Here is a 25,757-nt window from a genome sequence, read left to right on the forward strand (position 1 = left end):
GGTGAGTATCACTACTTTTTTAATTGTAATATGGGGGCATTTTTGCTTCTGTATTGGCCTAACCACATGTATACAGACCTAAATTGTGAGCATTATAGTAATCTATGACTGTCAGTTCAGGTCATGAGACATCTGGTCAGGCAGCTACTTGAGGCTGGGTTCACACACAGTATATTTCAGGCAGTATTTGGTCCTCATGTCAGGGCCTCATAGCAACCAAAACCAGGAGTGGATTAAAAACACAGAAAGGCTCTGTTCACACAATGTTGAAATTGAGTGGATGGCCGCCATATAACAGTAGATAACTGCCATTATTTAGATACAACAGCCGTTGTTTTAAAATAACAGCAAATATTTGCCATTAAAGGGAACCAATCACTGGAAAAAAGCATATAGAGCTTTTGAAATGTGCTGTTAGAGCACACAGCACACTTGGCACACGTGTTTCCATAGCCTCCGTGCCTTCCCCGTGTAAGCCGCAAAGTAACTTTATAAAACTGGCGCCCTGTATGCTAATTACCTGAGGTAGTCACCTGGGCGGTGTTCGGCTAGCAGGTAGTCACGGTCCCCTGGGCGTTCTTCCGCTGTAATCACGCCCCCTCTGGGCGTGATTCAAATGTCAGAGTGGCTGTGGCGTCACTCGGGAGCGCGCCGTGCCCAACGTCGGCGCGCTTACGTACTGATGCCGGACGCCGCCGCTCATGCGCAGTGCAGCCGCTTCCATTCCGGTTGGACTGCGCCTGTGCAGAATAGCCTCGAACTCCGGCTAACAGGCTATTCGAGGCTATTCTGCACAGGCGCAGTACCGCCGGAATGGAAGCGGCGGCACTGCGCATGTGCGGCGGCGTCCGGCATCAGAATGTCACAGCTACTCGGCCATTTGAATCACGCCCAGAGGGGCGTGATTACAGCGGAAGAACGCCCAGGGGACCGTGACTACCTGCTAGCCGAACACCGCCCAGGTGACTACCTCAGGTAATTAGCATACAGGGCGCCAGTTTTATAAAGTTACTTTGCGGCTTACAGGGGGAAGGCACGGAGGCTATGGAAACACGTGTGCCAAGTGTGCTGTGTGCTCTAACAGCACATTTCAAAAGCTCTATATGCGTTTTTCCGGTGATTGGTTCCCTTTAAATGACGGCCATCCACTCAATTTCAACATTGTGTGAACAGAGCCTTTCTGTGTTTTGAATCCACTCCTTGTTTTGGTTGCTATACAGCCTCAAATATACGTAGTGTGAACCCAGCCTAAAGCTGTAATACAGAAGCAAAAGTGCGCCCATATTGCAGAAACTTGAAACTGAGCTTATACTGAACGAAATAATATGTCTGATCGCTCTTTATTGAACCCTGGCTGTCATGGGGACAGCAATCGTCCACCTGCATCATGCATACACATGGAGCAATCTGTCATTATGTCTTGTGTTCCCTTTCATGTAGATAGCTGATGTCTATAAGTATACTCTTGGCCAGAGCTACAGCTCATGGCTGACAGGTAACATAGAATAAGGAGTGCTGCTTTTCATGATCTGCCTAATAAAACAGCAGCTTTTTTTTGACTGTCAGCAATGAGGAGCCAAACTAGGATTGTTGAGTGTCTTCCAAGACGCACAGCACAATCTATACCTTGGGAGCAGAGTCTTGGAACGTAAGGCAGACCTGCCCATAATGCTGTCTGCTTCACGGACATTGTTCATTGTGCGGGGAGGAGCAGAGGGGCCGTATCTCACTAATGCAGAGTGTGAATCAAACTTTATGAAACGTCAAAGCCCCTGCCAAGTTCATGGTGTGTCTTATGCTTTTTGTAGCTTAGGGATATTAAACAGTTGCAACACTGGCAAACAACATTGTGTTTTGGTCATCGACAGTGAACTCATCTGTGACGGCGGTATTATACTCTGTGCAAAAAAAAAAAAAATCTTTTGTTGGAAGGAGGGGAAAAAGTGTGTGTTGTATTTTCCAGGCATCGAGTATCTGAAAGGTTTTCGCATTATTCTGGAGGAACTGAAATCTGAGGGGCGAATGTGTCAGCAGATGGTGCTCAAGGACCCGAAGCAGCTGAATTCCAGTTTTAAGAAAGTTGTAAGTGATGTGAAATCCAACCTTATCCTGTATCCTGTGTCATGAAGTTATATAGATTTGTAATTTACATTTGCTTAAAAATCTCAAGTCTTCCAGTACTTATCAGCTGCTGTATGTCCGGCAGGAAATGGATATTCTTTCCAGTTTGACACAGTGCTCTCTGCTGCCACCTCTGTCTATGTCAGGAACTGTCCAGAGCAGTAGTAAATCCCCATAGAAAACCTCTCCTGCTGAGAGCTCTCTCAGTAAATACAAATGCTGTACTGTAAAAGGAGATTGGGTAGTAACCCAATCTCCTTTTACTGTATATGTGAGCATCACACTTCTAGGGGGGTCCCAGGTGTGTGCACCCTACCGATCAGATATTGATGGTCTATCCCGAGGTTAGGTGATCAGTTAAAAACAAAACCCTTTAAAATTGTGGTCCTAATGACAGGTTTCCTTCTGCTCTTTGTTTGCAGGTTATGGAGACTCAGCCTTTTATGAACCTGAAGTTTGAGACTGATTACTTTGTCAAAATTGTCCCCTTCCCCTCCATCAAAAACGAGAGCAACTACCATCCTTTCTTCTTCAGAACACGCAGTAAGTTTTCTCATCACTCACAATCTTACCTTGAATAAATTATTATTATTTATTTTTTCATGTAATAATGTTTTGCCGCTGTAATTCTCTATCAGACACTGTTTCGGCTTACTTAATAAATCTATGAAGGTGCCAGCTTGCTAATGAATCTCGCCAGGAGTTCAGGCAATAATAATTGTGGATACTCTAGTATTGGGGAAACTGCCCTGCCCCCCCCTTTTAAAACAGAAATGCAAGATTATAGCTGGAAAACTGCCAGCAGGGGGTGCTCCATAGGAGATGAGGTGAGAACTTTCCAGTTGGCGCTCTTCCCTAACAGCAGGTGGCATCATTTTGAATACATGCAGAATAGGAACAGAATGGGGGATGGGCACCAGAACTACAACCTGTAGTGTTCAGGATAAGATGCACTCGGCAAGATTTATCAAGAAAAAAAAAAAAAAAAAAAAATATATATATATATATATATATATATATATATATATATATATATATATATATATATATATATATATATATATATATATAATTTTTATTTTTTTAAACAACCGTTCAGCCAACTGCTTCAGTGTTTAAAAGGGCATCTAAAAAATGAGAGTTTTTCCATTGCAATTGTTTTGCTAAACCTACTATAATGTCATAGGAAGGTTTTCTTTAAAGGGATTATCCAGTGCTACAAAAACATGGCCACTTTTCCCCCTCTCTTGTCTCCAGATTGGGTGGGGTTTCAAACTCAATTCCATTGAAGTAAATGGAGCTTAATTGCAAACAACACCTAAACTGGAGACGAAAGGGGGAAAAGTGGCCATGTTTTAGTAGTGCTGGATAACCCCTTTAACAAGCTGAACTTTATGCATATAGATCAAGTTCATGGCTACAAAATATCTTGTTTTTAACTCTCTAGCTCTCTGGTTTTCTGTCTGGAATGAAGATGCAGCCCTAAAGGGAATCTGTATCAGCTCTATATCATACTCCAAGCTGTAAATCGTACTCGGACCTCTATTGTCAAAGAGGCAATGCTGAGCTACAGCATGTATGCCTCCTCCCTTGATGTACAGGGATAGCTTCCAGCACTTTACTGTGGACATCCATTAGTCAAGGCAGTAAGAGGTGAGGGAGAGAGCAGGAATGCATGCTGCAGCTCAGTACAGCCTCTCTTGACACTTGTACATCTAAACATCATCTACAGCTGACAGATTATCTATGCACATGGGTTAACTGACTGGCTGTTCTGTTTGAAAGTTAAGAACCCCATTGGAGGCCAATATGGCAGCCGTTGCGTCTCCCAGTGCGTTATCAATTAGTTTTCTCTGTTTCCTGACTGTGTTCACATCTGCATTTTGCTGCTGTGTAGCATAGCAGCTAAGTGACTATCCCTGTGGGAGCTATATGGCAGCCATATTGGTTATCATTCAATTTTCCCAGGTCTGTTTTGTTAAGTTAACACTTACACATTTACCAGTTGTGAATGAGGGCATTCAATATAAATTTTAGTAAGTAATCTGGTAGAGTAGAGCGGAAGACATTCTGCTGTTGGTTTTTCTCTCCTTTCTAAAGTGGTCAGGTGTCTGGCTGCAAACATATCGCAGGCCCGGAACATGAGGCTGGAAAGCAGATTGCCAGAATTCTTCTTTATGGCGGCATTCCAAATCTGATGGCTCAATCTTTCCACAAGGAGAAGAGAGAGAGTTGGCAGGTTTCCCTGCTCTGATCTTTTCATCATCTTTGTTATAGAATTTCACTACTGGAATAAAGCTTGTACAGTCTTCCCCGCTGCCATATATAGCCTATACTGGCACTAGTGTCTGCTGCCAGACATATATGTTAGGCTGATCCTTATCGCTGGCATTCTTTGGGGCGCTCCATAGAATTCCCTCATTAAAACTGGTATAGCTGGTTTTCTTCCAGTCTACTTTGCCCTCTGACATTTGCGGATGTGGCCATTTATAATTAGTAACTTCAGAACCCGGATGTTATCACTTCAGCTAGATTTTTGTTTTTTTACCAATAAAAGCAAGATACTGAACCATTAATTTTTTTTTATTTTTTTTTGTAATTTTCATCTTATTTCATTCTTTTGTAAATTAATAAGGAGGTAGCCATCTTGCCTGAGTTGTTTTTAACAGCACTTAGAGAGATGCTTTACAGCAGCTAAGTGGACAACAGGCAGAATAATTAAAGTGCACCCTAGTTTTCTGGGTGACCTGTGCAGAGGTCATTCTACAGTGGCGGATGCTGAGCTCTAAGCATCAGCTATTGTAATTTGTGTCTTATCTATCTATCCACTGGCGTCACCTTTCACTGTCATAAGGAGGACACTGCTGGAAAGGGATCTGTACTGAACAGGAAGTCACAGTTTAGTTGTAAGAAAAACTGTACAATATCGTGATCTTTAGACTATAGATGGAAAATTAGAAAAAAATATCACCAGAAACTCTTACAAAATTAATCTTCCCTTTAAAACTTTAAAGGGAACCAGTCATCACTTTCATGCTGACCAAACCACAGGCAGCATGAAATAGGGATATGCTTCATTATTACAGTGATCCATGGTGCACTTTGAAACTCCGCTACAGAGTTACTAAGAAATCATAGTTATAATATTTGCCAGGAACAGGGGGTTTAGTCATCAGAGCAGTCCCCAGCTCCTTCTCCCCATTCTGCCAGATTTGGTTGAAAGACTTCTTCTTTTTACTGTAAAAGGGAGAGATCAATCTATAAAGCCAATATAAATCTATATATGTCTATAGATTGACATAATGCAGGAGAGATCAATCTATAAAGCCCAGCAGAGTAAGGAGAAGGCCCCAGAATTATTACTAGGATTTCTCTGAAGCTTTCTTGGTTGCAGAGTTGTGAATCTTCCATCACACCATGAAACTGATCACAGGTTCCCTTTGTTGGTCTCATTTGTATTGATCATTCACATTGCACTGACACTGTGTGTCCACAAGATTTGCTCCCCTGCCACCCAGTCTGACTGGTAGCAGGACCACTAGTTCTGTCTAGGGAGCCCGAGTCCTGCTAGGAGTTTGATCAGGTGGCTGGCCGGGAAATAATGCACATACATTTATAACTTGCCATCAATCAAACTACATAGCAAAAGTTATATACCTCTTTAAAGGAAGTGACAGAATCCAGATGTGATGAACGTGAATTAACATAAAAAGCTCTATAAAATAGAGATGTCATTATAGGAGTTACTTGCTCTCGACTATCCACAATACACAAAGGTACAGTCAAGTACTGAAGCTTTACTATTTGCCTTCGGAAAACTTAACGTTGCATCTGTTTGTGGGATTAGAAGTTGGTAGACTTGAGGTCTCTGGGAGGATCCTGTTACTTCAGACAGAGGAGCCTTGCGCCGCTTCATAGTAAACACCTCTGTTAACCTTTACACTTCAGGCTGATGCACTGACTTTGCTAGCAATGAAAGAACTAGCCATGGTGCAGGAGTATTTGAGGCTCCAGTTGCTGACACATTCCCCCCTTTATTTAATTTTTTTTTGCGCCTGTAGACCAAGCTAAATTCATGGCGGCCTGCAGATGATGAACAGTCTATAGATTAACATATAATGCAGCCTGGATATTATGTCTTATTATACTGACTGTATCAATCTTTTCACAGCCTGCGAGACCTTGCTACAACCCGACAATCTAACCTGCAGACCGTGTAAGTAATCTCTGGATATTGCGACTATTTCCTGGAGAAAGTCGCTTCTTGATCTTGAAGACCTTCATCTTCTTTTTCTTCCCCCCCCCCCCCCTTCTTCTCGTAGACTGGAAGCCAAAGAACGTGAATGTCACGCAGCAAGGAGTTAACATGCAGGTCTCCTTTGACCATGCTCCCCATAACTTTGGTTTCAATGCTTATTATGTAAACTACAGGATGAAGCACGACGCCTCTTTTAAGCAGAAGATCTGCAGACAGGTACGTCTTATATCTCTGCACAATACTATTTCCTTCTCCTTCTGTAATCCTCCGGGCTGGAGCAGTTCTACTTAATGACGGGTTTTATCGTTGCTTCCTCCCTGGTGTCCAGCTGTGCCGGGAGACGGTTAACCGGACAGAAAGGAAGTTGGTTGAAGTGAAGCGATGTTCTGGGCACCCTGCCGAGATTCTTTACTGCCGGAGTTATTATCACTGTCTTGTGTGTGTTGGATGCTGACGCTATTTGCACAGTGAAATGCTCTAAGGCATTGCTAGGACGATTTCCAGTCTGCGTCATGTAAGGATCACAGCGTCTCAGTCAGCCCACGGGGCAGCCCTTTGAATAAGGGGCATCCCAGACTGACTTTGGCAGGTTTAGGGTGTTGAAAGTACCAAGCGTCCCTCCCTCCAGGTCTGCGAGCACAAAGGGCAAAGTATTTTATTCCTTGTATTTCATTTAACGCTCTGCACTGCCTCCAAAACTCTGAGGATCCATTGTCACAATGCTGACGGCCGAACGTGTAACTGAGCCCTGGTATACAGCATCAGGGAATGTTCTACGTTTATAGAGAGATCCCTTTACCAATCACAGGCAGGACAGTTATATAATGTGTATATAAGGATTTTACCATTGTCACATAATTGTCAATGATTTTTCTAGGTACAAAATACAGACTACACAAACTGTCTTCTCCAGAACGTCTCTCCGGGGGATTATGTCATTGAGGTACTGTCTGTGCTGTGTTCCTCCCCCCCCCCCCCCCCTTATCTGTATATTACGGTTTAGGGGCTCAGATGTATCTTTTATATGCTTTAAAGGCTGTGGACACCTTTTGTAATAGAAAACCTTACTTTTACACATGAGTAGTTACATTGAGTTAATGTTGCACTAAGCTTAAGGTTGCAATCTCCATTCCGTCATCCCCTTTGATGCCAGTTTTCATGTTTAGATTTTTCTCGTGTGGATGTCTTCTTGTAATACGTTGTGCATGTGAGGTCTGTGTGTTCAGAATCTAGAGTCTTATGTGAGACCTTGCTCTCTATATTTGTACAGTGTCTGTTGTGGCCTTTCCTCACTATCTACAGCTGTGGAATCTGTTGGTGCTATACAAATAAATGAATATTATTATTATTATTACTTTTCCCTATGTCCACACTGTGATCTGCTATCTATGTTAAGAAAATTGCTTAAAGGGATTATACAGGAAAATCTTTTTCTTTCAAATCAACTGGTTTCAGAAAGTTATATAGACTTTAATTTACTTCTATTTAAAAATCTCAATCTCTTATTAGCTGCTGTTTGTCCCGCAGGAAGTGGTATATTCTTTCCAGTGTGACACAGTGCTCTCTGCTGCCACCTCTGTCCCTGACAGAAACTGTTCAGTACAGTAGCAAATCCTTATAGAAAACCTCTCCTGCTCTGGACAGTTCCTGTCTCGGACAGGGGTGGTAGCAGAGAGCACTGTCAGACTGAAAAGAAAACACCACTTCCTGCAGGACATACAGAAGCTGATAAGTACTGTAAGACTTGAGCTTTTTAAATAGAAATAAATTACAAATCTATATAACTTTCTGACACCAGTTGATTTGAAAGAGAGCTTTTTCTGGATGACCCCTTAGTTTGCATTCAAGAAACAAATGAACACAATATTGTCAGTCTCCATTCATTCATTTTTAGTTTGATGCCAGTTTCTATGTTTCCATTCTTATTATGTAGTTTTGCCCTCCTTGTAACGCATGCTGAATATGGGCTCTGTGTGTTCAGGACTCTACAGTCTGCTGTGGGTTCTCTGCTTTCTCTCTACACGTTCAGGAAACAAATGAACAATACAAAAGTACAAATGTGTTCATAGCCTTTTATAATCTAGGTGCAAAAATTTGTATTTGCAAGATATGTGTCTTGCTCTAAACAGCCACTAGAGGGTGCCAAAGTACTGTACTACTGCACATATCTGTGGTGTGATAAACATACAAGCCTTTGGAATGTATAGTCTGTAATATACTGATCTATTTTAAGTATAGTCACAGAAGTAGGATGCATTAAATATAGGTCCGAAATCTTGAACCTTTCTCTGTTTTCTTTACAGCTTCTTGATGACACCAATACAACACGGCGCTCCATGCATTATTCTCTAAAACCTGGTATGCATCTAGATACTTTATACAGGGACTTGAAAGATTGGCTAGAAACAATAATATACTGTAGGTTCTCATTCTGTAGTCTTGGGGTTCTGCTTTGTGCTTTTAAGTAAAGACTTCTTCATTGTTGCAGAATCACATTGTTTTGGGGTTTTTGTGACTCCGTAATGTGAGTACAGTCTGCTGTTTGTCTCCTATCTGCAGTGGGGTTGGGGTTCTGTCTATAGAGCCATGCATGTTTCAATGGGCATCACCCCCCGCTCCTTTTAATGGACGGTTACTAAAAGACTTTTCTCCTTTTCTAGTGCATTCTCCCTGGGCTGGACCAATCCGCGCCATTGCCATTACAGTCCCTTTGGTCATCATATCGGCCTTTGCAACACTGTTTACTGTTATGTGCAGAAAAAAACAGCAAGGTATGTAGCGTAAAGAGGAGCGAGGGATGATATAAAGGTCACATTTGTTCTGTGAGGTCTTGTTTCTGTGTGCACTAATATCTGCCTAGGGCCTCATCTACAATGCTGTTTTATAGGATCCGTGCTACACAGATTACAGTGCTGTATTATAGATCCATGTGTTACACATCAGTAATACAGTGCCAATTCTGTGGGTATTCTGTATGTCAATTGATCATATTTTGTGGCCTCTGTTCGTCCACTGACCATATTTTTATATATATTCCTTATAGAAAACATCTACTCACACCTGGATGAGGAGAGCTCAGAGTCTTCTACATATGCCGGAAGCCTCCATGTGGAAAGGCCTCGACCGCGGCCTAAAGTCTTTATTTGTTACTCCAATAAGGACTGTCAGAAGCACATCAACGTGATCCAGTGTTTTGCCTATTTTCTCCAGGATTTCTGCGGATGTGAAGTGAGCAACTTGAATGGTTATAGTTGAAATAATTTTAGCAGTTTGTATGTAATGTAAGGTTGAGTTCACGTTATTAAAGTGGTCTACATTTGGGATATACATTGTCATGCTGCCAGCAAGATATGCTGATGTGAGTCCTTTCCGTTCAGTGGTCAGAATGGTGGCTACTAGTGGCTACATTGGGTCCATTACCAAATTGGGAATTTTATTTATTGGGACTTAATTATGCGACCACACTTTTGGGTGATGCAAACTAACAGTCTACAGTCAGAAATGAGCCAAATGTAGTGACTAGAAACTATGCTAAGTCCATTAAACTCAAATAGTGGGCATGCCACTATATATGCCAGTATGCTCATGTATACCCCAAAAGTAGACCACGTTAAAAGTGACACAAGTAAAATATAAACTCTTAAAAGGGTTATCCAGAATAAGAAAACCACACAACCTGAGGAAAGGTGGGGTGCTGTTTTTTGGAAGAAAGAGGCTGCAATTTCTCCCTTCCCGACATCATCGGGGCATGTCACCCAACCTTCTAGAGTTGGGGACAGCTCTGTGAGCAGTAGTGATATTATTGATCAGCACCCATCTCCAAAAAGGGGAAAAAAGAAAATTTTTAAAATGTGTAACTTTTAAAAAAATTACTTTGTCTGAAATTAACTTTTATGTAAAGTACTTTCCTCTTAGTTGCGTTCTTAAAAGGGGTTATCCACGCTTAGAAAAACATGGCTGCTTTCATCCAGAAACCGCACCTCCAGGTGTAGGAGGCTATCCAGTAGTTTCAAGTACAACATGCATCTCCGTATGCTCAGTATGGGGCTTCTTCACCTGTAGAGGCAATGGGGGACCTTTATCAAGACTGGCGTACTTGTATAAAGCCCTGCCCACATTTACATAGCCGGATTTACTAAGAGGCGCACACCTTTTAGTAAAGCCGGCAGGACCTGCGTTGGAACAGGTGTAGATTTCTGCATGGTTCATACCTTTTACAGGCATAAAGCATAATAACTTGGGTGCGGGAGTAGGCCACGTCTCCTCCCTGCCTTGCCACACACCACCCCTGTCCACACATGAAGTGAGTGGGGGTTTATGGCTGGCCTGCGCCATGGAAAAGGAAAGAATGTGTGCCTTGTCCATGGCATACACAGAGGGGCGTGACTTTCAGAAATGTGCCCCATTGTATATTTCAACAACAAACATCCTATAAAGAATATCAGAGTGTCCAATGTAGGCATGCAGAGGTGCTTTAGGACCCATAGAAGTCAATAGGGGCTGTTACAGTTTTTTAGACTGATTATCCTGATGAAGTTCTGTTTACCTTCCATGTCCTTGCCTCATTTAATTCGCCATTGTCTCCTCCAGGTTTCTCTGGACTTGTGGGAAAACTTGAAAATTTGCAAAGAGGGGCAACGAGAGTGGCTGAAACAAAAGCTGAAAGATTCTCATTACATCATCGTCGTGTGTTCCAAGGGAATGAAGTATTTTATTGAGAAGAAGAAGAAAAAGAGTAAGTGCACCAATATTGAATCTGGGAAAGGAGAGATCTTTGTGAGCGCCATGGCTATGATCACTGAGAAACTAAGCAAGGCCCAGGACAGCTCGGATGACCTGAGCAGGTTCATTACGGTTTACTTTGACTACTCCAGTGAAAATGACATCCCTAGTGTTCTGGATGTGACCAAGAAGTATAAACTCATGGACCACCTCCCTCAGCTGTACTACCACCTCTACTCCAAAGAGCTGAGCCTACAAGATCCAGAACTCTATCCCACCAACATCAGCAAACGTAACTACTTCCGAAGCAAAGCGGGCCGATCACTGTATGTGGCCATTTGTAACATGCACCAGTATATTGATCAGGAACCAGACTGGTTTGAGAAGGAACATATTCCCTCACACTCTCCTACCCTGCACTACCAGGAACCAGTGATGGAGAAGTTTGATTCTGGCTTGGTCTTGAATGATGTGACAGGAAAACAGGGGACAGAACATGACTTCCCGGTGAAGGCAGATGTGGTGGCATCAGCAGACTGTCACTTACCAACCCAGAGCAATGACACTGGGGAGGAAATTGAAGGACAAACCGCACCACTTGAGTGTTGTGTTCTCCAACCAGTTCTTCACTCTGTAAAGCTTGTTAACCAGACAGACATGCCTCGGGACTCAGGGATATATGACTCTTCTGTCCCATCTTCTGAGCTGTCATTACCTTTAATGGATGGATTATTGCCCGATCAAGGAGAAACGTCATCTATTGCCGAGAGTGTCTCTTCATCCTCTGGACTAGGTAAGGCACAGACCTTTACCAGCATATAATCATACATATTACTAATGCATATACTGGCTACACCTCATATGAAATATCCTTTGTCTTTTGTTTTAGTGGGCTCTATGCACATATGGTTACCCTGCATATGGTTTTTAGCTTTTACTAAAAAAAATAAGTGTTCCATATGGGGAACCCTGCTATTAATGAGGTTACCTTCTTAAATGGGCTTTACAAAGATTAAGCATTATCCCCCCTATCTACAAGGCATATATTGCATAACTGGCTGATCAGGGTCTGACCTTTGGCTCCATTACTGACCAGTCGTCATGCTCAGTCCTACTCCATTCAGTATCAGGTGCTGCTTGGCACCTTCATGAAATAAAATACTGTGTTGAATTATAGATAGATGGATAGATTGATCTAAACACATGTATGTGGAAAATTCAACACCAATCACAAAACTGGGGATCATGGTATCCCTGTTTTAATGTATAAAAAAAAAAAATATTCTATAAATATTTTTTTTTTTTTTTTTTATACATTAAAACAGGGATACCATGATCCCCAGTTTTGTGATTGGTGTTGAATTTTCCACATACATGTGTTTAGATCTATCTATGGGTTAGAACCTATTCTAATTATTTGATGTTTCCTTACAGGAGAAGAGGAGCCAAGTATTCCAAAATCTGTTGTATACAGCGTCTGTAAAGCGGATCTTCACTGCCACATTCATCCTGACGAGCTCCAAGCCGTTGCACCTTTGTAGTTTACTGGTTAACCCATTCTGTGCCAATGGACGGGCTAGTCCCTACTGGCAGTGAAGGAGTTAATATGCATTGCCACTTTAACTAACAGGTTTTTGTGAATAAAAGTCACCAGATCACTGCAGACCCTGAACCTACTTGAATTATTTGAAAGACTAATAGAATTTACTCTTGTTTCTTACCCCAGTCTGGGACCTCTGGGCCAGTGAAATAAGTGAAGATATCGGGATGAAACATCACTGAAAGCCATCTTGTATGGAATTCACAGCTTATGTCTTTATAGGGAAAAAACAACCGCGTTGCCTTCTGTGAATATGGACATTATAGTACAGATATGGTGCAAGGAGTTTACTTTTACCAAGGTTAAAAAAAAAAAAAAAAAAAAAAAAGCGATGTAACAAATTGCCTTTCTGGCCATGAAGCCTAAAGTGTTTCTTCCAGAGTTTCACATTATACAATTTCATCTGTAATCCATGAGATAAAGAAACCTGCACCTTGAAAATGGCCAGAAGAGGAAGAAGATAACCATGACCACTAATGGATTTATAAACCTCAGAACCGTGGATGTAATGGAGATGACCCATGGGACTATTCCATGTATATGTTTGCATGAGTTTCTATACGTAGAGATAATGCTGGTACGTGTCCTCGCGTGGACGTCTGTCACATTACATGATTCAATTATATGGCAACTGATGAGATTAAAAACCACCGTAATATGGGGACTACACCAGACCTGAGCCTACTGTTCTGTTCACAAGAGACCTGTGTTGCCTTCCCACTGGCGGTACACATTTAGCAGACCTTTGCACAACTATGTTAGTAAATTGTGTTATTGGCAACTTGTGGACACTTTGTAAATATAATTTATATAAGATTTTGTGCATCTTAACATTCGTAACAACTGTGCAAGTTATTGGAGTTGTCTGTATTAGTAAGACCCTTCTAGGATGGTCCTACACCAGGTGGTACTGCATGTTGTAGTCTTGTTTGGTACCTGTATTACATCTGTACTTTACAGCACAAGACTACAACATACTGTAAAGGTGCCGATACACCATTAATAACTGTTGGCTGAACTGTCATGTGTTCTCTATAGGGGGAGGTGAGCTGCAGCCAGACAGCTTTGGCATCAGCTTATCCCTCCAAGAACATAAGGCTCAGACTGCAAAAATGTATCATGCCTGACTGTTGACCGACATCATCTGTCATTGGAGAGAGTGGGGACCCCCCCCTAGTTCCTATACTGTCAGGCGAAGCAGGGTTTATTCAACATTACTATAAAGTGCATCGGCACCTTTAATCCACAGTGTAAAATCACTGCTTATCCAGGATTAGAAAAGCACAGCTACTTTTTGCAAAAACAGCACCACCGTTGTCCTCAGGTTGTGGGCGGTATTACAATTCAGCTCCATTCACTTCAATAGAACTGAGCTGCAAAATCCACACCCAGACTGAGGTCAAGAGTAGTGCTGTGTCTTGAAAAAAAAGAGGCCATGTTTTTCTTAGTCTGCATAACCCCTTTTAAGGGGGTGGTCTGCATTTGAAAACCCTTGACACAAGGACAAGGCTCGGTTGAAGCAGGTGGAGAGACTTGCGAGGGGTCGTCTGACTGGTTTCCCTTCCGTTCGCCTTCTGCTTTGACCAAAGATCACATTAGTGTAATATGGCCTAATTTCTATATTACAGCCTAAACGTGGGCCCAATGACCCAAGCAGACAGCATCTGTGTTCACCCATGTCTCTAGTATCACATTTTTCCATTGCGGTTTTAATCATTGTAAAATGCAAAAACTAAATGTCTTTAGTACTCTGGATGTCCCGGACCGTTTCCCTTTATAACTGCACTCATTTCTTTGAGAGGTGTCTTATGTGTATATTTGTGTAGTTTGATCCCATAGACCTGAATGAAGGAAACTGCTGCCGCACTGGAGACCACCTTGGATTGAGGTTGCAGTTCCATAAAGGGTCAATACAGATACAAAATCTCAAAATGAGACCTGTAATGGAAAGTAATTTGTTTTCAGCTGCGGTTAATGATGTTTCTATTGTGATCTTCATTTTCAATTTATTTTCTTCTTGTGGTTTTTGTTGCTATGCAACCACCACATGGATTCCTATTTATGCCTTGGACTTTTCCTATGGGGAGATTGTTCTATCACCTGGTTACCTGGACAGTGTCCCCTTAGACTATGTTCACACATTGCAGTTGTCTTGTGGTAATTTTATTTTACTGCTGTGCAGTGTTACAACACACAACTAGAATGCGTTAACACAGACTATCTGGACTCTCTTTGAGCCCTGTCACTGAGCAGGTTTTAAATTTTTGTCCTTAAAGGGGTTATCCAGCGCTACACAAACATGGCCACTTTCCCCCTACTGTTGTCTCCAGTTTGGGTGGGGTTTTGAAACTCAGTTCCATTGAAGTAAATGGAGCTTAATTGCAAACCACACCTGAACTGGAGAAAACAGTAGGGGGAAAAGTGGCCATGTTTTTGTAGCGCTGCATAACCCCTCTATACCAAACCCTATGTGCCACGTCATAGCCTGTATGACCTCCAAAAAAATATTTTCTGGAGGTGGTGTGAAAATAATTGGGATGCTCTCCGACCCTGATCCCCTGCAGCTGGCACTACTCACCCAGTCTCTGTTCACCACTTCCTTTTGTTTCCATTGGTACGTCATTGCTGTCTGAACTCCCTGCTAAGCCATTCTTTCAATGAGGTGCGATACCGCTACAGCCAGTGATTGGCTGAGTCGGGCAGTTCCAGCAAGGACAGCATTTTTCAAGAAGTGCAAATGAGTAGGGACCAGATGAATTAGAGCAGCAGCTGTGAAGGATCAGGGTAGTCGAGTATCACTACTAATTTATCAAAGTGGTGTAAAGTAGAATTGACTCAGTTGCCCCTAGCAACCAATCAGATTCCACTTTTCTTTCCTCACAGATTCTTTGGAAAATTAAAGGTAGAATCTGATTGGTTGCTAGGGGCAACTAAGAAAATTCTACTTTACACCAGTTTGATAAATCTTCCCATACGTTTTTAATTTTATATATAAAGAACAACCCCCTTTTAATATCTCGTGCATTTCCTAGCTGCAATGAAAGGTTTAGTTCCGGTCCCTGTAAATTATTTATTTGGTTGTAAACCACACGTCGCAGTCACTTGTTCAGCCAATAACATGTATGTTTTATTTGTCCGCTTTGAACATTTTACAAGTTTTAATATTTTACAGCTATCTCCATTTAAGTACGTTTGTTTCAAGCTTACCAGGTACTAGGTGTAATGTGCACACTCCTAGTTCCTAATTACAACAATGGGAGATCACTTGAAGGTGAAGTGCCAGCGTGTAGCTGACATTTTCGATTCTGCAATTCCTGGTGAGGCTCCATTATTCTGTACAAATATTACCAATATAGGCCTCATCCACAATAGCTCTTCTAAGCATCTCCCCATATCATATGGCCATAACCAGGCGGTTTATAATAATTCATGTGGGGTGGACGTTGGGTAAGAGCTCAGTAGTGTGGTGTGAGCTGCTGTGATGAGTGGCATCCAGCAAATATCTGGGTGTAGCATGGAACTTGTCTCCTGCAATGAGTTGGATTGCCAGTCGAGAAGAAAACTCTCAACCATGTGCTTCTTCAAGCTATATCTAGAGACCGGTGGACTAAACTTGAGGACAGGTGGCACTGTTTTGCTCTGGGCAATCAAAGCTCTTAGGGTGGGAAAGGGTACTATAACATGGCCGTTGATGGCCCAATCAATAATGTAAACTAGATCGGCATTTGTTTATTACACAGCTCGATTGTTTAGCAAGGGTTGCAATGTCAGCGATGTCCGTGCAGCCTTTGCCCTAAACTGTTATACATCACCTCTCCACACACCCGGTCTTCTCTTGTTCTCTGCTTCCTCCCCGATGCTGCGATTGAAGTTTCAGAGCGGTCTGTCTGAGCTCAGCCGATTGGTGGCTGGGACCACCGCGAAAGTGATTGAATGACCGGCCTGTTAGTTCAGACAGGCCGCGGTGAAGATACAGCCGCAGCATCGAAGAGGAGGCAGAGAACAGGAGAAGACTGGCGTGTGAAGAGATGATATATCACACTTCAATCATTAGCTGTCCGGACCTAAAGACACTATCAGCCGGTGACACGATCATCGTTGTCTCTATTACAAGGAGAGATAATCAATTTGGCCAATTATCACTTTGTGTAATAGGGCCCTAATCATTTAATTGCACCACAACTTATGAGACACATAGATCAACCATATACTCATTTCTTTCTAGTGGAGAACACCATTATTGTATTATCTCATGGTATGTCTAACAGATTTCAGTAGAAATATCTGAAGACTTTTCTAGCTCAGATGGCTATGAATTTTTACTAGTTGTCAAACGTACTTTGACGTTGTCTGACTGCCCTTTAAAGCCTTCTATAACACACAATGTATTCCTTTCATTATTAAGCATATTCATTCATGTGGATGTCATAGGCAGCATTAGAACCAGGCAATGAATGTATGGAGAAAAGGAGAACGTTTTACTATGTTGCTCAAATGCCGCAACAGCAATAAAAATTCTTAATGGAAGGCGGTTCCTCCCTTTATGTTTGCATTAAAGTAACTGCCCTTTTTTATGTCTTTTTTTGTAAATATTGTAGCTGTATTGATTATGAGCTGTAGCAAGTTGTGAATTGTACATTTATGGCATAAATTAGATTGTATTGGATATGTTAATATTGAAACAATGTAATGTGTCCCGGTACCTTTATATTGTATAATAAAACTTTTTTTTAAGTATTTATGGTTAATGCTGGTGTGGTAACTAAAGATTTATTGATTCTAAACGAACTGGAGATTCCCTTATTTCAGATCTATTTGCATTGATGTGATTGTCCTGGTATCATTCTCTAAGGGTGCTATTACACAGAGTCAATCAGGCAGAATCGCGCAGATATCACTTTGTGTAATAAAGACAATGATCCGCTATGGAGTCGATTATCGGCTGATCTTTATCTTTCACCAAGTTTAAATGTCATCAGTCTGTGGCTGATGAAAGTGTATAAAAAATAATAAACACTATACTTACCTCTCCACGCTCCCTGTAGTACTCCTGCCTGTTTCCTGCTCAGCACAGCTGGCACCTCTATCTCGCCTCAGTCAGTGATTGGCTGAGCAGTCTGTCACTTCAGAGACTGCTTCACCGGTGGAGAAGGCTGCCCCCAAACAACACAAGTAGGAATATGGTATTGCACTCACCACCACTGCTGCAGACAGAATGGGAAAGACATGAGGTACTGACATGTGAGCACAGGTGTATCCTGCTAATTTGGGTCATGTGGGTCTTATGAAGGGGAGTGCCAGCTGCTCAGAAAAGGGGGAAAGAACTAAATACGACATGGAGAGAAAGGAGCTGCTGCACATCACACCTATGGCTGATACTAATGCTGCTAGGCTATTTTTAAAAACCAAGGCCAGGATGTTGGTATATAATAGGACTACTTATTGTCCATGTTGTTCAGGAGACCTCTGAATCAGCTGCACAGAACAATGTGATACATCATTCTGTTCAGCTTCTCTGTCACTACTTTATGCTAGCCTTATGGTCCTTTTAGACCAGGCATGTCCAAAGTCCGTCCGGAGGGCCATTTGCGGCCCGCGTTCCGAACTTTTACGGCCCCCCAGGTATCCAGCTTGCTATTATCTGCCTGTGTTATAAAGCATATAGCATGTAGCATGTAAAATGGTCGGCCCTCGCACATGTTCACTTCATCAAATTTGGCACTCTTCGAAAAAAGTTTGGACATGCCTGTTTTAGACTGAGCGATAATTCGCCTGATCGCATGATTAACGATTTTGAATGAACGATGTGTTTTTTATAACTATCAGCGTTTAGACGGAACGATACATCGTACGGAGAAATCGTTTTGCGATCGCTTAAGCCTATCTCACACATAGGTCAAATAGTTGAAAGAATGTTTACACGGAACGATCTGTGAATTTTTTGCAAACTATCAACGACAATTTGAGAACATGTTGAAAGATCAAAATGAACGATTTCTCGCTCGTCGCTTGACCGTTCGGGTGTTTACACGGAACGATTATCGCTCAAATGCCATCGTTATCGTGAAAATTCGAACGATAATTGTTCCGTCTAAAAGGACCATTAGATAGGACAGCATAAACCTGCTGAAAGTCGCTTTAAGGCCTAACTATATGATTATTGGCAGATTGTCACTCTTTTCCAGATGATCGTTTGGTGTAATAGCACATGTTAATGGTGTGTTTACACAGGCAGATTTATCTGACAGATTTTGGAAGCCAAAGCCAGGAATGGATTTAAAAAGAGCAGAAATCTCAGCCTTTCCTTTACGACCCGTTCCCTGTTTATGGTCTGTTCCTGGCTTTAGCTTCAAAAATCTGTCAGATAAATCTGCCTGTGGAAACGCAGCATAAAAGACCATGATCAGCCAACGTGCATGATGTCAGCTGATCACGGTCTTTCAACATGTTTCAAGATGCCTATTGTGTCCGTGCCAGCTTGCTGCACGCCGCTCCATGTCATTTTTTTTTAATTTTAGGACGTATTCCCCCTCATCGCTGAGGTGAACACTATGGATGTAGGCAGCAGCATGCTCTATTGGTGATGGTTATTGTGGCATTAACACCATGCTTTTTCCAATTGACCTTTCTAGCGGCCTTATTCTCTTACAGATCCTTACCCGTCGCAGATCTTTATATTCAGCTTTTGACACACATTCTTCCCTTTGCCTAGTAGTTCATTAGGTTACAGGAGACTGAAGTGGTTAATCTGTATGTGGCTTGTAAAGGTCCCAATGTTTTTCACTGGTAACCTGATAGGTTGTCTGGCTCTAAAAACTCTCTTTTTCCACCCTAATTCCATCCTGTTTGAGGCTTTTAATTTTTCCAGGGAAGAGTTTCAGCTTGTAACTTAATCTGGAAAATTACCTGTTTAATAAAGTCATTCTAAATTTGATAGTGTAGCCTAAAGGGAAGTCGTATTACTGACACTTCCACAAAAATGTGTCCCGCAGAAGATAAATGAGTTCTAGCCTGGTGTGATACAAGACGTGTTTGTATGGTCTGGATTTGGGCTTTTTTTTTTATTTATTTTTTTATTTTTAGATCGAAGTGTCGCCTATTGTTTCCCTCAATGCCGTTTGTACAGTCGTACTGCATTACCTGACAGAGGGAAGGGAATACATTTAAGGATGGTAGAACTGAGGACATCTAGTAGAACATTTACAGAGGTGTTTTTTTTTTTTGTTTTTTTTTTATATGTGGTTCCCTATTTTAGCTGCCTACTAAAGGGGGAGGTGGGAAAGGGGCCTATGTGAATGCAGGCAGCGTTTACAACAATCTGGACTTTTAAAATAAAAAGTTTGGGTGCTATAAAAATGAAACCATACTCATTTTACCAAACCCTAACAGCTGGCTCTTCAGCCACTCTCATCTCTGTGCCATTTGGTTCCTGTGAGGTGATGTCCCTGCAGGAACTGCCTGCTCAGCCAATCACTATCTGCTGCAGTAACCTACCTCCCCCAGTCACTGGCATTTTTCTGTTTCTGTCACCTGACGTATTGCATGTAAATTGCAGCATGAGCTAGATACAGTGGTTTGCCATAGGCTTCTCCTTTGAGTCTTTGTGCCAAAATTTGACTTATTTTTATATCCCAACATTTTTAAAGTAGATGTTAGCTACTACATATGAGCACAACTCGAGCATGCTCAAATCCCAATCATTTGGGATTTAATTACCAATGCAATGCAGAAGCTGGATTCAGCCCTAAGGGGTCATTCACATGTCTGTAGAATTCTATCCTTACACTGACGTGTTCTGCAGACTCGACCTGGTAGCTCCCAGCATCATGATTAATTATGATGTCGGGAGCTCCTATACAGTTAAAAAAGCTTGTGCTAGTGTACTGACACAGCCGCGCAACTGTGTCAGTTCACTAGCACAAACTTTCAAGCAGTATCAAAGCTCCCAACATCATTATTAATCATGATGCTGGGAGCACCTAGGACCAGTCCACAGAACACGTCCGTGTAAGGATGGAATTCTACAGACACATGAATGACCTCTAAGGCTGCCTTGAATACATAGATACAGCACCCTAGCGCTGCATCCAACTTCTTTGGCCACTGCTAATAAATGCCGCACGATCAGCTTGTGCTCATCTCTAATAGCTACACAAAAATTTCTTATAGCATAATGAATCCATTTTGAAGATTGGGCTACAGCTATGGTACATTATGTTCTGCAGTATAATTTGGTGTCCTGCAGCCATCAATAACTAAAATCAATAAGGATCACTACAAACTTTCCCTGTCAGCCCAGATCTAAGGGAACAGTGGGCAGAACTCAGTTATGCTTAGCACAGGGCCTTAGAGGGCAATGCATGATGTGAAACGTCTAAGCCAACCCTACCATCTTACCACTTCATTCTGGATATCAGTGCTGGTCTGACATCAGTAATCTTAAATGTATATATTGGATATATATATATCAGATGTTTCCTATAAAAATAACACAAAGCCAATGACATCTGGTTATTAGCATATTGGGGGAGATTTATCAAAGGGTATAAATTAAAGTCTGGTGCAAACCGCCCACAGCAACCAATCACAGCTCAGCTCTGGTAAAATGAAAGCTGTGCTGTGATTGGTTGCTGTGGGCAGGTGATACCTGTGTATGTTTTACATTCTTTGATAAATTTGGGCCATTGTGTATATTTCACAACATTAAAGTGAAAAAAAAAAAAACATCTGAGTGTGTGCAGTCCTTGGGAATTGAACACCAAGGTTTAGAGTAGGTAGTATTGATCCATTGGTTATATAAACAGTGTATTGTCTCTGTACTATTATGACGTATCAGAATTTATAGCAAGTCAATAAGTGATGTTACAATAGTTAATTGTCCTAGATCAGAAATGAGATTGGATGTTAGTCAGTGTTTGGGTAGCTGTGCCAGAGGATTGGTAACAGTCTGTACTAAACAGCATGGGAGTTGCCTTGTCCCAGCTATGTAACTATCTGAACTTTTAGGAGGTGGAGATCTTGTATTGTATTGCTTCATCTTTTTATGTTATACTTAATTTTTTCCAAGCATTTAAGTCTTCACGGAGCTCCTGCCACTATGAAAGAATCCCTTACCATGGACCTGTAACCTATGTATCTATCCATATCTGACAACTGCAAAGTAGAGCGGGGTGGTTGTAAACCTGGCAATATATAGTATAGGACTAATATTCATGTTGTATAGTTTATTTTGCCCCAAATCCTCAGGTAAGCCTGTGACGACTTGTATCATACATTGAGTTGACTGACTTTTCCTATACAGACTTTTCCTATATCAGAATTAGAGATGAGAAAATCTATGCGGGTCTGTCCAAACCTGAGCGTGCGGTATTTGAATACTGGTGGCTGCAGAGGTTGGATACATGGAAGAACATGGAAACAAACTATGGCCATGCTTTACAGGCAGTCTTAGGGCTGTGTCCAACTTTTGCAGCCACCAGTATTCAAATGTCGCCCGCTGAGGTTCAGACGGACCCCAGTGTGCTTGAGTTTCGCTCATCCCCAATCAGAACCAGAAAGTAGGTCACACAGATATAATCATCTCCTCTATTTTCATGATCACCAGTCATTCTATGAATATGCTCTAAATGTTATTGGCAGAATAACCCCTAGATTTACAACTGGAGGACAAGGCCGGGCTGCACAAACAATCCCTGTATCATTAGTGCAGCCATTTAATTACATTGCTATTGGCTGCACACCCCATGTTTATTCAGGGAAATGTGTATGCGATAAACGTTGATTTATAGAGCTGCACAAATGATGTGATCAGCCACCATGTATGCATTCTCCTGCTCCTTGGCCGATCGCTGACACTTTTACAGGGGCCAATCCGGCCGAATTAACATTTTTGCCAACGCTTATAGCCAATAATTGACCTGTGTAATGGTGCGTTTACACAGACAGATTTATCTGACAGATCTTTGAAGCCAAAGCCAGGAATGGACCATAAACAGAGAACAGGTCATAAAGAACAGACTGAGATTTCTGCTCTTTTCAAATCCATTCCTGGCTTTGGCTTAAAAAAATCTGTCAGATAAATCTCTCTGTGTAAACGCACTATTAAAGGGCCATCGTTAGAGTTTAATTGCAGAAATGCAAAGAAGGACGGCTGGGCAGCGATTATATAATTAATTACTGTGATTCTGAAATGAAATGCAATACAATGAAAATGCAATAAAAATGCCTGCATGAACACAGCCTCGGGCTAGGACTACATGATGATAACGCTCAATCATCACACTGATGTACTGTCAGGTGGCAGTTTGTTACATACTGTGTTTCCCCAAAAATAAGGCCTCCTCCTTAAATAAGACACCCCAACTAATTACCCAAGTATCCCAAAGTAACCCCCCCCCCCGAAAAAAGGCCTTCCACCACCAGCCACTGCTCACCCCCTCCCTCCACATGATTCTCCCGTGCTGCTCACCAGTCTTTTTTTTCCTGTCCCTTTCCCGCCTGCGCTGCTCATCTCTCTCCCTCCCATGCCGCTCACCCCTCTCCCACGTCCGCCACTCATCACTCTTGCTCCCGTGCCGCTGACCCCTCTCCCGGCCGCGCCTCTCATCACTCTCCCTTCCGCTGACCCCTCTCCTGTCCGCGCCTCTCATCACTCTCCCTCCCGCTGACCTCTCTCCTGTCTGCACCGCTCATCACTCTCCTTCCCGTGCCGCTCACCCCTCTCCTGCCTGCACCGCTCATCACTCTCCTGCCTGCACCGCTTTATCACTCTCCCTCCCGTGCCGCTCACCCCTCTCCTGTCTGTGCCTCTCATCACTCTCCCTCCTGTGCCGCTGACCCCTCTCCCGTCTGCACCTCTCATCACTCTCCCTCCCGTGCCGCTCACCCCTCTCTCGTCCACGCCTCTCATCACTCTCCCCCCCGCCGCTCACCCCTCTCCCGTCCACGCCTCTCATCACTCTCCCCCCGCCGCTCACCCCTCTCCTGTCCGCGCCTCTCATTACTCTCGCTCCCGCTCACCCCTCACCCTCAATGTTCTTGTGTGGTGCGGCTCTGGAAAAACAAGACATTCCCCGAAAATAAGACAGAATGCCTCTTTGGGAATTAAAATTAATATAAGGCACTGTCTTATTTTCAGGAAAACACAGTATGAGTGGGCACCTTCTACCAATAATTATATCATGAAAGACTGCTAGCCTGCATGTAAAAGAATATATAAAGCAATACATGCATTAACCTAATGAAAGCCTCGCAGTCACAAATGCGTCTATATGCATTGTATCAAAAACACATTTGAAAAGTAATGCATAAGCATTTAAAACTGAAACCCCCCATAAAAAATAAAAAGGGCACCTCAGCATGTCCCCACTATACCATTGGTGTCTAGTTAACAAATACTAGCAGAGGCAAACCAGGAAAGCATCAATACAGGGGTAGAAGGATTTATTTGCTCAATGATTTGCACTTTTTGTTTTTTTTTGTTTTTGTTTTTGTTTATCCACTTTGTTAGATAATTGTTAAACAATAAGGATTTTTGTTCAATAAAAGTGAAACATGAGAATTATTTCCGGATGGTTCTCCATTCTAGTAATGTATCGCTCTGTACAGATGGCTAAAGACCTGCTTTCACCAATCCAAGAGTCATGTGTTTTCCATCATATTACATCGGCAAGGTGCTATACATTCAGAGCCTGCTTTTATTTCCCTTTCATTCTTAATCTTCTATGTCCATACTTGAATGTATAGTCCACACCTGATGATCATAAGGTTCCGTGCCGTACCGTAATCCGGAGCTCATTCTTGAGAAGCCATGTGTTAACCAGAACGGTCTTTGATCCTCTACATGGAGAATTAATTGTATCCTTATGTGTTACACTTAATTTTTTCTTTGTCTAAACTCTCAGTCGATGTGTTAAAAAGATTATATCACATGGAATTCCTTGCCTAAGGTAAGACGTCCTTAAAGTCCCAAGGAGCTTATCCTAGGTCTTGGCCTACCAATAGCCTACATATACTTCCAAAAACCAAGTAATAGCGATGACAATGAGACTCTCCAAGTAGTTCTGATTTCCACCTATCATAACCTACCATCCAGGACATCAGGCCTGGTGCTTATTGACCCTTGTCGCCTTTCCAATCCCTTTATTTACAGGAACCCAATTTATGTAATTTACTTTTATTAAAAAATCTCAAGTCTTACAGTACTTATCAAATGCTTTCTGTCCTGCAGGAAGTGATGTATTTTTCCCTGTCTGATATGGTGCCCTCTGCTATACGTCATGTGGGTATTGTGTTTATTTCTTTCCCTATTGACTTACTGTAACTGAAATAAACTTTTGACATGACTCCAAGATAAATCAAAAGCTTTGACCAGTTGGAGTCTCAGTGTTGAGACCCCTCCAATTGTTAGATATAGCCAGCAGAAACATTTCACTCCTTGGCTCAGCACTGCACCTACAGTATCTCATTGTAGGTGTTCCATTATAAGGCCAGGTTCACACTGCGTAAAAAACACGGCCTAAGGCCTCATTTACACGTTGGTATATTTTTGTGGATTGTATTTTGAGTCCGCACTTTTCTGTCCACAATACACAAAAATTTGTTCATAGTATTATCCGTATGGTCTGTATTTTTTGTCGATCCATAAAACAGCAAAGCACTTGTAATAAAGGAGGAATGGTCAAAATGATAATACTAGCTAGAATTGTGGATTCATATTTTTTCCGTACATTATAGAGGTAATGTCCACAAAAAATACTTAACAATAGACTTCTGTTGGTATTTCCGTGCCGAAATTATGGTCTGCTCTAGGACATGTCCCTTTTTTTTAAATTTGCAGTAAAGATGAGCCAAATTTATTTGTGTGTGAATAGACACAGAGAAACCAATGGAATATAAATGTGGCCTTTAAGGGGTAACCCAGGGCTACAAAAACATGGCCACTTTCTTCCAGAGACAGCACCACTCTTGTCTCCAACTTGGGCTGCTCAGTTCCATTGAAGTGAATAGAGCTTAAAGCGTAACTGTCATATTTTTTTTTATTGTAGAAATCAGTAG

The 25,757-nt window shown here is 42.0% G+C and overlaps 1 protein-coding gene across 1 annotated transcript in view; it reads left to right on the forward strand.

The window, feature by feature from the left end:
• Positions 1-15,570, forward strand: part of IL17RD (interleukin 17 receptor D) — a 62,789-nt gene extending 47,219 nt beyond the window's left edge. The window contains exons 4-13 of the mRNA XM_069967000.1: positions 1,964-2,082; positions 2,544-2,664; positions 6,293-6,337; positions 6,444-6,595; positions 7,257-7,322; positions 8,683-8,737; positions 9,040-9,150; positions 9,423-9,607; positions 10,970-11,894; positions 12,536-15,570. Of these exons, the coding sequence (XP_069823101.1) occupies positions 1,964-2,082; positions 2,544-2,664; positions 6,293-6,337; positions 6,444-6,595; positions 7,257-7,322; positions 8,683-8,737; positions 9,040-9,150; positions 9,423-9,607; positions 10,970-11,894; positions 12,536-12,642 (1,886 nt within the window). The 3' untranslated portion in view covers positions 12,643-15,570. The remainder of the gene's footprint in view (positions 1-1,963; positions 2,083-2,543; positions 2,665-6,292; positions 6,338-6,443; positions 6,596-7,256; positions 7,323-8,682; positions 8,738-9,039; positions 9,151-9,422; positions 9,608-10,969; positions 11,895-12,535) is intronic.
• Positions 15,571-25,757: the final 10,187 nt, after the last annotated feature.

The sequence above is a fragment of the Dendropsophus ebraccatus genome, chromosome 4 (assembly GCF_027789765.1).
Source record: "Dendropsophus ebraccatus isolate aDenEbr1 chromosome 4, aDenEbr1.pat, whole genome shotgun sequence".
In the NCBI taxonomy this organism is placed as follows: Eukaryota; Metazoa; Chordata; class Amphibia; order Anura; family Hylidae; genus Dendropsophus; species Dendropsophus ebraccatus.